Source organism: Orycteropus afer, unplaced genomic scaffold, assembly GCF_000298275.1.
Source record: "Orycteropus afer afer isolate SDZICR_OR568_19922 unplaced genomic scaffold, OryAfe1.0 scaffold00005, whole genome shotgun sequence".
In the NCBI taxonomy this organism is placed as follows: Eukaryota; Metazoa; Chordata; class Mammalia; order Tubulidentata; family Orycteropodidae; genus Orycteropus; species Orycteropus afer.
In genome coordinates this window covers 4,510,951-4,523,715 of record NW_006921592.1, presented here as the reverse complement: position 1 = coordinate 4,523,715, position 12,765 = coordinate 4,510,951, and the positions used below count along the sequence as shown (strand labels likewise).

General features: G+C 40.7%; 1 protein-coding gene across 1 annotated transcript in view; it reads right to left on the bottom strand.

Annotated features, from left to right (window-relative positions):
* Nucleotides 1-12,765, bottom strand: part of TMC1 (transmembrane channel like 1) — a 259,470-nt gene that overhangs the window by 135,586 nt on the left and 111,119 nt on the right. Inside the window, exons 6-7 of the mRNA XM_007939572.1 lie at nt 12,279-12,407; nt 11,074-11,134 (exon numbers count right to left, since the gene is read on the bottom strand). Of these exons, the coding sequence (XP_007937763.1) occupies nt 11,074-11,134; nt 12,279-12,407 (190 nt within the window). The remainder of the gene's footprint in view (nt 1-11,073; nt 11,135-12,278; nt 12,408-12,765) is intronic.

Genomic DNA, 12,765 nt, shown 5'->3' with positions numbered 1-12,765 from the left:
CTTCTGTAGTGATACTGCCTCGGAAACCCAAGGAGGGGTCGCTATGAGTCGGGGCCGACTCGACGGCACATAACAACAACAACAACAACAACAATGTGGTGCTGGGGCAGAACTGCTGATTGTTAAATTTCAGGAGTTTTGTAATCTGGTTCTTAAACTGTTGATAGATTGAGATTGGTCATAGTGAGAATATTCACTATGGAAATTGGCAAACAGCATAAACCCAGGTTTTGACTAGCACACTCCTGTCCTTTACTCTCCTATACATCAAAACTTAAAGGGTTCCAGTCATATTAATGATTTTCTTACCTCAGAGATAAGTGTACAACAAAAATAGAAATCACCATTAACATTGTCACCCACATAAACTAAAACTCACTGCCGTTGAGTCAGATCCGACTCATAGCGACCCCTCCTTGGGGTTTCCAAGGCAGTATAACTATGGAAGTAGATTGCATACCTTTCCTTCTGAGGAGTGGCTGGTGGGTTTGAACCGCCAACCTTCTGGTTAGCAGTCAAATGCCCTAGGCACTACGCCACCAGAGCTCCCTGTCACCCACATAGGAAACATTAATTGAATGCCTACTATGTATGGGGCACTATGTTAGGCTCAAAGGAAATAAAGGCTATCATACACATTTCTGTCATGGAGAGTTTATAATCTGAGGGGACGGTGACTTACTTATAATTTTTTAAATGCAACACAAAGTAGTATAGCAAAATAACCACATGAATGATAGAGAGAGTACTTTCTACAGGAGTTGGTAGAGAGAAAAGACAACACTTTTGTAAAGAAAGAGAACTCAGGCCTGGAAGAAGCACAGGGCATAGAGAAGTGGAGATGAGACTGGAATGAAGTGAGAAAAAAGGTACCCAGCCTAGGAAAGAAATAAATTCATTTCACTGGAAAGCATGGTTCAAAGGAGAAGTAGTGTGGCACAATAGTAGTAGTGTGGCACAATAGAAAAAGCATGAGTTTCTAGGGATGGACACGCTTGGATTTGAATCTTCACCTTAACAGTTATTAGCTGCTTGAAATAACTTGACCTCCGTCAATCTCAGTGTTCCCGTCTGTAAAATGAGGATCATAACTTCCCCTTTCAAGTGAAATAACTTCCACTTTCAAGGTTTTTATCATGATTAAATTAATTAAGATGCAACATCTCCTTCCACAGCATCTGACACATAGAAGACACATAAAAAAATCTATCATTTGGAGATATTTTTGTCCATCTCTAAAACCTCATGGTCATCATCAATAACTAATGAGGGATCTCCTGGGAAAGGGAGCTATCAGGTTGTGGAGCACACTACATTTTTAAGCAAAAGCTTGTAAACTTTGTTCAATTGTTACTAGGGAAACATTGCAGAGATCTGAACATTGAGATGACACGTCCAAAATGGTATTTGAGAACACTTTCATTATAATACGTGAACACTAACTTTGGAGTTACATAGCCTTGAGTTCTGTAATGTGAGCTTGCTATATTATTTGAGATCATTCAATTCTTTTATTGGGATGGATGGAACTAACAAGAAGTCTTAAGCATAGATAATAAGTAAGCAGGTAAGCTACTGTCTCATAATATGTGAGTGAATCTCATATGCAGGGCTAACTTCATGGGCCTTGACCTATACTGTCCCATAGGACTCTACACTCAGAAGGAATCTGTCCTTGATTTAATGTCCTTCAGTTGTCATCCTGAAATTCTTAGTAATCAATATTCTTAACCATATTTTAATAAAGATCTCACATTTTTATTATTTATTAGGTCTTGCAAATTATGTAACTCATCCATAGGATGTAAGCAGAGCTAATAAGTAAATTGTAGCATGTAAATGTGGGCATAATTTATAAGATGTGTTAAACATAGATGGTTAGTTAGTAATCTATAATATATACCAAAGAAAAATAGAAAATATTATGAACACACACGAATATCACAGTTTAAAGGAGATGGAAAACCAACCAAGTCATAATCCTGTTATTTTGCAGCTTTGAGCTGCTCAGTTGGCCACCCACTTGGCAGCTCCAAAAGACAACTCCCAAAAACATTGGGTCAGAGTGCTACAAAGGTCAGAATTTAAAGCTGTTAGTATGAGAGTTAAACAAACATTTCTATTATAAAAATGAATAATATTAAAATGCCTCCTACCCAAGAGCCTGTTCCATGTAAAATTATACTTAGATTATAATTTTTATACTCCTAATTTGTAGACTCAGAAAATGTTAGAACTAGCCCCTCACCAAAATAAGCTGCTTTAAATACCTAGTTAAGTGATATTTTTATTTTTTCTTATTTAAATAATCACAGATCTACTCTTTCTTCAAATGAGAACTCTCTATGGAAGTACACTGGGTAGAAGAAAAGAACAGGAGGTCTCCTCTGGTTGAAGCTGGTGGTGTGGCCTGGCAGCACTTCTTTGTAGCTCTGCTTCTCTTGTCCCAAAGGAATTTCCCCAAACCACTTGAACTTTGAGGACAGTAATTTGAAAACCGTGGGCCAGCATCCAATCCCTTCGCTTTATAAATAAATAACTTGGAGCCTGAAGAGGTTAGGTTAGGGTAGAGCTTGGACTAGAATCCAAGACTTTTAAATTTCTGTCCCAAACCTATTCCACTATAACAAAATAGGCCATCCATTGCTTATTTATGTTTAGTTATGAAGGCTTTTAATCTACCACATATATTCTGATATAGTTATAGGTCATAGGTTTTAGGATTCAGGATAAGTAGTTAGTACTTTCCACCAGGTGTTTTATCTCCCCTGGAATGTCTACTACCCTCTTATCAGTAAGGAAGACCTAACTATCCAACTTCTGAAGAAAACCTACGGACATTTGAAAACATATTATTCTTAATATTATCACTTTCAGATAATTTTAAGTTATATTACTAACATAAAATAGAAATTAATTTACATTCAAACAATTGGAAAATACACCACTAATCCCTCTTTTCTATCCCTTTCCCAAAGTATATATTCTCACCTTTTTAACGAACCATCCACAGAGATAGTATCCTGCTTTATTAAGTTCACTGTTTCTCAGAGTTGGAGACTGAGGCTCTCAACCCTAACTGAATAGCAATGACTATTAGAGTAAAAAATAAAAATGTACATTCTTGGTCCTGGATCAGACACTTCTGCCCCTCCTCCCAAGATTCTTATTCAATAGGCTCAGGGCCACACAATGTGTGAAACTGTATTAACATACAGTAAAACGTACTTCAAGGAACATTGTTCCACAGTGACAGTGGAACTGATACTAAACCCTAAGGAAGTGGTTCCCTTTCAACCATATATTGCTAAATCTGCTGCCCTAAAAATGTTGCCTTCCAGTTCTTAAGTCATGTTTTGAGAGTCCATAAGGATTTGTAACCAATTCCTAGGGTTCCTTGAGTATGTAGTGGGTGGGTATTAACTGCCTGTTTTAGACATATTTTGACACTAAGCTCTAAGGATGCTCATTTTATTCCTTAAAAAAATAATGAGGGAACTACTTCTGGATCTCCCATGACACTCTCTGGGACCATAAGCTACCATTCCTGAGACTTTGCTTTAAAATGAATCTTGAAAGCCTAACTCTAAAATATGTCTTAGAAGTTTTCCAAGTTGTTCAGAATCCAGAGCAAACAGGAAGACTTGGAACCGAAAGTTTCAAACCTGTGACCACAATTGTGCTCTAGCTCTATTAAGTCTAGTACCGTCTTAAATACTATAGACTTAGCCAGGAGAGATAGCTAGAGACTAATTCTAGGTATACCATAATCCTTGCTTTCTCAGAGTAAGTTGTCTCTGAAAGACATAAAGGGAAACAAGAATTTACCTAACTCCTATGCATTAGTAACATTGGGGTAGAGAAATCTTTACCTATATATACTACACAAGTACTGACAACTTGCTTTAATAATGTGATCGGAACTCATGGGGGAAAAGCTCAATACAATAGTCAAAGCCTACAAATAACACAGGTTGGGCACTGTAGTAACAACAACTTCATCATAGAGGCTGAGACCAAGAGAATTAGTGCCAAAAAACCAGGAACCACTCTGGCCATGAAGGGAGTACACTTGAGCTAACAGAGGTGACAAGCTACGGTTGTTTCTCTCTGGGGCTAAATTTGTGCTTCCGTCCTTCTAACTGGCTTTGATGTTCTGAATCTTGGCTTTGTTAGCTACTATCGAGTTGGCCCCTGACTCAGGTGACACAATGCACAACAGATAAAAATGCTGCCTGCGTCTGAGCCCTACATCATTTGCTGATTGGACTGTTGTGATCCATAGAGTTTTCATTGGCTGATTTTCAGTAGATTGACAGGCCTTTCTTTCTAGACTGCCTTAGTCTGAAAGCTCTGGTGAAACCTGGGCAGTGTCATAATAGTACACAAGCCTCCACTACCAGATAGGCTGTGGCATTCTCCAGGTAATGAACCTGGGTCTACCACCATCCACCCACTACTGTCAAGTCGATTTTGACTCATAGCAACTTTATAGGACAGAGTAGAATAGGATTTCTGAAGGGGAACCAGGCCTTGCAATGTCCAATATGGTCATCCTTGCTTTCTGATAGCACATCCCTGCTTATTAATCACTCCAGTGTAACATCTGCTGGGCTGACCTTAGAGGTCTGAAGTTCTGGCATTGGGCCACCTTTTTCTGCCAAAGCCATTAAAAAAAAAAAAAAAAAAAACACCTGCCTCAGGGTTGTAGAAGAAGCTCTGGTGGTGTAGGGGTTAAGGCATTTAGCTGTTAACCAAAATGTTGGTGGTTTGAACCCACCAGCTGCTCCATGGAAGAAAGATGAGATAGTTTGCTTCTGTAAAGATTTACAGCCTTGGTAACCCAATGGGGATCGCTTTGAGTCAGAATGGCAGTGAGTTTGGTTTTGGTTTTGGGGGTTGTAGAAGGAGTTCTGTTGTTATAGTGGTTAAGGAATTTGGCTGCTAACCAAACGCCTGGTGATTTGAACCCACCAGCCACTCCATGGAAGAAAGATTAGATGATCTGCTTCCATAAAGATTTACAGCCTTGGAAACCCAATGGGAGTTGCCATGAGTTGTAATTGACTCGATGGCAGTGCATTTGATTTTCCTTGGGGATGAGGAGAGGGGTTTGGAGTTGTAGAGAAATGAGCTATTCCTGCTGCTTCTATAGACCAGTCTTGTATGTAATTCCTCTAAGTAAGTCCTTGCTGCCACCCTTGGAATTAGTTACCTTCTTCCTTCTTCAGTCTCACGGCACCTTAGGAAAATTTTAAGTTGCTGGTCCATGCTGAGACAATTGGAGACCCAGTAAGGAGACTAAGGAAATGGCAAGTGGGGGTGAAGCATCTGTTGGGGGAATATCTTGGGTTGATCAGTGGTCTCCATGTGGGGAGGTCTGGCTGGTATGCTTAGTTTATGTGTACCAGCACATGAATGCCGGGATGGCCCAAAACACCAAGCAGCAAAGCATGTTGTAGGAAAGTTCGTGCCTTCGTAAGTGTGGAAAAGAGGCTAAGGAAGGGGTGGTGGCCATGGATGGCCACTGCTCTGGGTGGCTCAGCTGGCCACCAATGTCCAGTTAGCCACTGAACTACACAGCAAGAGCACTGTAGGAGGAGCTACAGTAGGAAAGGGATATGTAACGTAGTGTGTGGCCACAACTAATGTTTAAAATAATCACCACCACAAGCAGGGTGAGCGGCTAGGTGACGTGCATGTGTACAAAATGGAGGTGAAGGAGGAAGTGGGAAGGGCAAGCAGTGAGCTAGAAGAGCAAAGCATGAATGAGGAAGAACAGGTGCCTCCCACTACCTCCTGTTCTTAGGCAGGGGCCCCTGTCAGGGCATAGTGCATTGCCCCATCCCCTCCTTGCTCAGGCTGTGAGGGTGAGCAGTGGAGAGGGCACAGGGGGGGAACCTCAGAAGGAGCTGGTCAGACCAGGCAAGCAGCCATTTGAATAGCATGCAAGGAAGCTGCCTGTCCATCCCCTTCACTTTCCCTTCTCTCCCTGTGCCTGCTACCCACTTGGCTTACAGAGCAGCAGCTTGTCTGTCATGTCTATAGCCAAAGTCAGTAAAAAGGAACTCAACTCCTACAACAATGAGGCTGGACAATGAATTTTTTATGGCAGGAATGACAGCAACAATCTTACATCCTCTAACAGTGCCTAGAGGCACTTCCCAGCTCAGAGCAGCCAACCTAGGAGAAATTGAGAGGGCTAGAGAGAAAGAGGTGTAAGCCAAGAGAAAAGGGGTGGGGTGGGGGAGACCTTGTGAAAACTCCTTCATAGAAACCTGAAAGCAGATGTGGGTGGACTTAGTAGCTGCTGGGATGCCCATAAGAAAAGATAACAACCTTTGGAAGAATCTGAAGCCAGAGCAACAATACTGCTCTCTTTGTCCTACTGCCCCACCCTAAACCCCACTCCTATGAGGAAATGTCCCTTGCCTCTGGGAGTACCTTGCTAGTCCCTGTGGACTAGGGATGGGGTCCTTGGTCACCTGCAGTTCAGTGTCCTGCAAGGGCACTGGAGGCCCCACATAGTGGTCACAATACATTGGTCAAAGATAAACAAGCAGCAAATACTAGCTTTCCTTAATGCAGGGGAAGAATGTACCCTTATCATTGGAAACCGTGAGTGGTTTCAAGCCCCCCCCCCCCCCCCGGCAATTGACATCCTAGGGATGGATGCCTTCAAGGAATTGGCTTTGATTCTGCCTGTGGGAGAATTCCGACTGTGAGTGAGGGTAGTGAAGGCAGTCCTGAGGGAATATGACATGGGAACCAGTAGCCCCCCTCTTCCCTACCATGAAAAGTGGTAAACATCAGACAGTATAAGTTGCCGGAAGTACTGGAGTACGTAAGGAAATCAGTAAAACCATTCTAAAACTGGAAAGGGTAAGTATCCTCCAGGAAGCCCATAGTGCTTTTAAAAGACCTTTGTGGCCTATGAAGAACCAATCTATTGGTTTCTTTACATTGATGGCATCATATTAACTGCTGAAGATGGTTCTCTGTTACAGGATTGTCTAGATGCTCTAATCACCCACCTACAGGGGAGAGGATAGGCTATGAACCCCAAAAAGGTGCAGAGGCCTGAACACTGGTAAAACTCCCAAAGGTTTTCTTGTTAGCCACAGTACAAGCTTATCCCACCACTAGGATGCCAAAAGAAGTATAAGCCTTTGTAGGTCTTTTGGGATTTATATTCCACTTAGTCCGATGTTTGAGATCACTCTATTGACTAGTAAAAATGACTGTTCCTTAGTGCTGGGGCAAAGAAGACCTGTAAGTTTTAGAGAAAGCAAAGTGGTTGATTGTGCAAGTGAAAGCACTGGGGACAATACAGGAAAGGCTACATATCAAGATGACTCCCCCCCCCCCCCAGAATAGGCCAGTATCCCTCTGTGTCCCATTGCCAATGAGTGTCAGCACCAAATGCTACTGATTGGTTGCAATATAAATACCCCCACATGACCTCAGGAGCATACCTTGCACTTAAGAGCACCCAAAGGAATATGGCTGTTACTTGTGGCCCTGGTTATTACCACACAGTTAGATAGAACACTGCACCTTGGGGTTGGCCTATGCTGCAGGGACTGTTAGGGAGTCCATACCAAAGCCTCTGAATTATCCTATGGCAAAAGCCAGGTGGACTAAGTGTAGTGTTTTCCACTGGTGTGCTTACCTTTTAAACGTTTTTGGTCCTCCCCTTGCCTCCTTAGAAATAATGTAACAAACTGAAGCTCTGACAAGTTTTACTGAGTATGTCCTGAATGATAGCAGAGAAAACTTGCAGCTATTAACTGTCAAAACCCCTCATATAAGGACGGTAATCCATCAGAGCTGAAGGACTCTAGATATTCTAACAGCTGCTCAAGGTGGGACATGTGCCAGAGCAAACACTGAGTGTTGTACCTACATACCAGACTACCACCAGAACTTTACTAATGTATTAGGCCACATGAAGAAGCAGATAGAGGCCTTGGACCTACCTGCTAGTCTGCTATGGCCACCTGGTTTTCCTCCTTCCTCTCTGGCTGACAAGGGTTTTGTTGGGCTTTGGTCTTTTCCTGGGAATAGGGTTGTCTGGCTGTGTTTGTCTATATTGCTGCTGTGGCCTGTATGTCCAAGTATACCAATGCTGCCTGTCTCTACCCTCATAATTGCAACACCTCTTCTCAGGGTCCTCAGAGAATTGTGGAAGAGAGAGCACACAAGATTGTAAGAACAAGCCTCAAGGAGTGGAATGAAGGGAAAGCAGGCTTTGCAAGACTCAACATAGTCATTCTTGCTTTCTGATAGCCCATTTCTGCTTGCTAAATCACTCTTATGTTATACCTGCTGAGGTGGTCTTAGAGGTCTGAAGTCCTGGCATGGAACAACCCTTATTCACCAATAACAACAACAACAACAACCCATGGAGGGATACGGAGAAAAGAACCAGTCTAGCCACCACCAGGGACCAGCCTTTTGTATAAATTCCCTAATAAACTCCTTGCTGCCACCCATGGAGTTCCCACCTTCGTCCTTCAGTCTCATGGTGATATAAGTAAATTTTAAGTTACTGGTCCATACCAAGACAGTTTCTAAAGCTCTAAAGCTTTAGGGAAGCAGATTGACACATATTTCTCCTGGGGAGTGGTTGGTGGGTTTGAACTGTCAACCTTTTGTTTAGCAGCCTAGCAGTTTAACCACCACACTACCAGACAATATGAACCCAGGTCTACCATATACCAAACCCAAAACCTTTTGCTATCAAGTCAGTTCTGACCCATAGCAACCTTACATGACAGAGTAGAATTGTCCTGTAGGGTTTTCTAGGCTGTCATCTTTACAGGAGCAGATTGACAGGTCTTTTCTCCCACAGAGCTACTCGTGGGTTGGAACAGCTGACCTTTAGGTTAGCAGCCAAATGCTTAACCATGCTCCAACAGGGCTCCTTGCTGCTTATAGGGGGCTGTTATTATTTGACACAAGCTGTTACTTTTGTGCAAGAATGTGGAATTAGATCTTCAACTTGTCAATGAGAAGTTGAAAATCTGGATTTTTTAATGCAAACTCTCTCACTTTTAAAAAGTTGACAAGAAAGAAATATTATTATTTAAAAAGAAATAACTACAACAGCATGTGGGCCAAAAACAAAACAACTATTTTCTAGATTCAACTTCAGACTCCCAGTTTACAGACTCTACCCTTGCACTAGGGTATGGTATTGTTGTTCCTTCTGTGCCAATGCTATTTCTTCCCACTTCTAAAAATTGGTTTATTTCCGGGCCAACACAAGGGTCCAGGACCTGGCTATCCTATTTTCTCTTAAAATTTCCTTGTTTATCCAGACTACTGCCAATATGTCACCATCTCCCAAGGATCCTGAGATCTGCCTGTGGCTAGGTCTGCCCACCTAGCCCTGCAGGTCCCAGCCTTTCTCCATCTGTCCTGTCACACTGTAGGAGAGCAGGCAACACCCAGTTTATTCTGAGATGAAATAGTAATTACAGCCTGTGTTTATAGCCATGCACTTTACTCTGGCACCCTACTGAGAGTTTTATAGGAATTATCTCACTTTATGTTTCCAATAATCCTGTAAATATAATTTCATAAAGTTCCTGATGGCAGATGGTCTACACAAGTCATTCAAAATGGCACAACAAATGGAAGATCTGAGATTCAAGCTCATGTCTAAAGCTAAGACCCACTCTACTGTCCCACACAGGAGATACAGGTAAGGCAGTGTAGGCAATATTCCTATACCTCTATACAGAAAGAAATGTGGGATACTTCTTATTCAGTTTCACACCATGCTTTGAAAATTCACTAAGTAGAATACCTTTCCAATTTTATAACCTCCTATATACAATAAATGATGGTTCCCAGGTTTGGGAATTCCTCGATCCACTAGTATTTCAAAGTATATTTTGGGGTCCAACATGTTGTTGTTGTTGTTGTTGTTGTTTTGCCATTGAGTCGGCCCCGACTCATAGCGACCCCTCCTTGGGTTTCTGAGGCAGTATCACTACGGAAGTAGGAATGCCCAACCTTCCTTCCGAGGAGTGGCTGGTGGGTTTGAACTGCCAGCCTTCTGGTTAGCAGTCAAGTGCCTTAGCCACTATGCTACCAGAGCTCCTAAGGGTCCAACATAGGGTTGTAAATTTATATTTTGCTAAATAAGGGAATTGTTAAAATTACCATATAGCATCACTGTCATTTCATTAAGCAAAGCCTATTTTAACAAACAGGCAGATAGAAACACACGACCCATAACTAAGAAAGTAGAAAGGACATAATCTTCAAATAAAAGATTATCCTTTCCTGGAAAGATAAATTAGTATCCTTATGTTGTTGTTGTTGTTATGTGCTGTCGAGTCGGACTCATAGCGACCCCTCCTTGGGTTTCCAAGGCAGTACCACTATGAAAGTAGATTGCCCCATCTTCCTTCTGAGGACTGGCTGGTGGGTTTGAACTGCCAGCCTTCTGGTTAGCAGTTAAGTGCCTTAGCCACTATGCTACCAGAGCTCCCTATTATCCTTATACTAACATGTATATAAATATAGAGACTAAGTACATTTTCAATGCATTAATTTTGTTACTGTCTTAGTTTTGTTACTTTATCATAGAACAGTAAACATTTTATTACAGACCATCACTATTATTCAGCTTCACTTTATGAAACCAGTGTTTTCATTTTCCCCATTTGTCCTCTGGTAATTGTCTGACTGGAGATAATTTAGGTGACTAGGGATTGGGAAACAGTACTAATTGTACCTGTGCTAGACAGAGTAGCCTGCCCATAACATGCTTCAATCTAGAGTCTCGATATTGGGCACAGAGGCAGTACCTCACTGAGAGCACACTGTGAATAAAGGTAAAAGTGACTTACCTTCCTGGCCCCATCCATGGAGCTACTAATTGTGTGTCCATGTGTATGTAGTGAAATGTGTATAAATTTAAAAAAAAAAAATGAAATGAAAATATTGACATGGCTTGATAAGAAAATTGAATGAAAATAGTTTATATCATTTTCTCAGACTCAAGTTAGCCAAAAGTGTGCACACAATGAGATCTTCTGTTTTAGCATGTACATGTACTTGCATGAAGAGTTCCCAGCCTATGATTACATGGTGGTTGATAAATTCTCTGGGAAGGCCGCTATTTGGAAATTGGAAAGACTTACCAGAAAACAAGAAAATAACAATATTATAAAACATGACTAGACTACAGCTCACAGGGTAGATCCAAAATGCCTTCCCTTAGTCTGAATATGAGTTAACTGAGGCTCCAGAGGTTAAATAATTTCCTCAAGTAGCATATAAACTTTTGAAAAACCAATATTAAATATGACATACCTTAATGGCTACTTCAGTTCTACCTTTCATCACCAATGACAATAACACAATACTCTAATTTTAACAGCATTGTTAAATAGGCTAGGGAAAGTTAGCTATGGAAATTCATTGCTATTTATAAAAATGATTCCATGGGAAAATATAATTCATCAAACAATTAAGTGATAAAAACATGGCTGTTTTTACAGACATGGTCCCTTTTTTTCATATTCCACTCCTTCAACCACCATGGCAAGGACATGTAGTCCATCCTGAGAAGAATTTGTTCCCATATCCCAAAAAGAGCTAATCATTTGATTTTGCATATTGGGAGTTCATAAATCAGTGTGCCTTATATGGAATGTGGAGTGAGTTTGTACCCACATCAACACTCCACATAAGACAGAAACTGGGTCACTGACATGTTTCCCGGGAATAGCTATTAGCACAGTTCTTAATTGGAATCCTATTTATTGTTCTGTTGGCTTAACATGCTTTAATGAGAGCTGTCACATGAAAATATCATTTGAGGATGGGACCCCACAGAAAAATAAAACCATACACTCCACAGAAACTTGCAAAATCTAAATATATTATCCCTTTTAGAGAGATAGTAACAAACAAATTAAACTAGGAATTCTCAGTCCAAAGAAGAAATGACTAAGGTGACTACTGAGGTTATAAAGGCATATACAATGAATATTCTTTTAGGTGTTTCTAATTTATAATCATTATCCTAGTCTCTCTAGTGATATACATACACACACATATGTGTGTGTGCTGGTGTGTGTGTACATATATATAATATGGATAATATAAGTGTTTTATATGACATATATAATATTATATGTGATATATATATTTACATACTTATACACACATATGTCATATATATTTAAAATATTCAAAAGTCTTTAAGAGACCAATATCAAGAAATGTGGTGCTATTTATGAAAAATGGCATCATACTTGAGAATTTCAATTTTCTTCTCCATTTTCCATGGCTTGCATTTGACATTGGCAATCACTTGTCTGTTCTCATCCAACTCTGCCTTCAATCTTTCCAATTCCTCCTCATCAATTTCTTCTTCTTCTTCCCTTTAAAAGAAAAAAAAAATATAATAATAGGCTTAACATTTAATGTAGTTAAGTTTCCCTTGGCTTCCAAACTTAAACAAGACTTAATACCACATACTCAGCCCAACTTTCTTTACTTGCCTATATATAGTCAATATAAAGATCCTTAAGCATTACAAATTCAATATGAACATGGATGCAGGATGTTGGGAATTATTACAACTTTAAACAATAGCATTAATTTTCTGAAGCCCTGAAATGATGGCTCATTTCATGTTCACAACTCAGACTCCCAGATCTAAAAAACCTGTGGAAAGAACTCTTACAGAGCAAATCAAGATGTCTTCCTCTCACCTTTAGTCCCTTGTACACCTTCCCC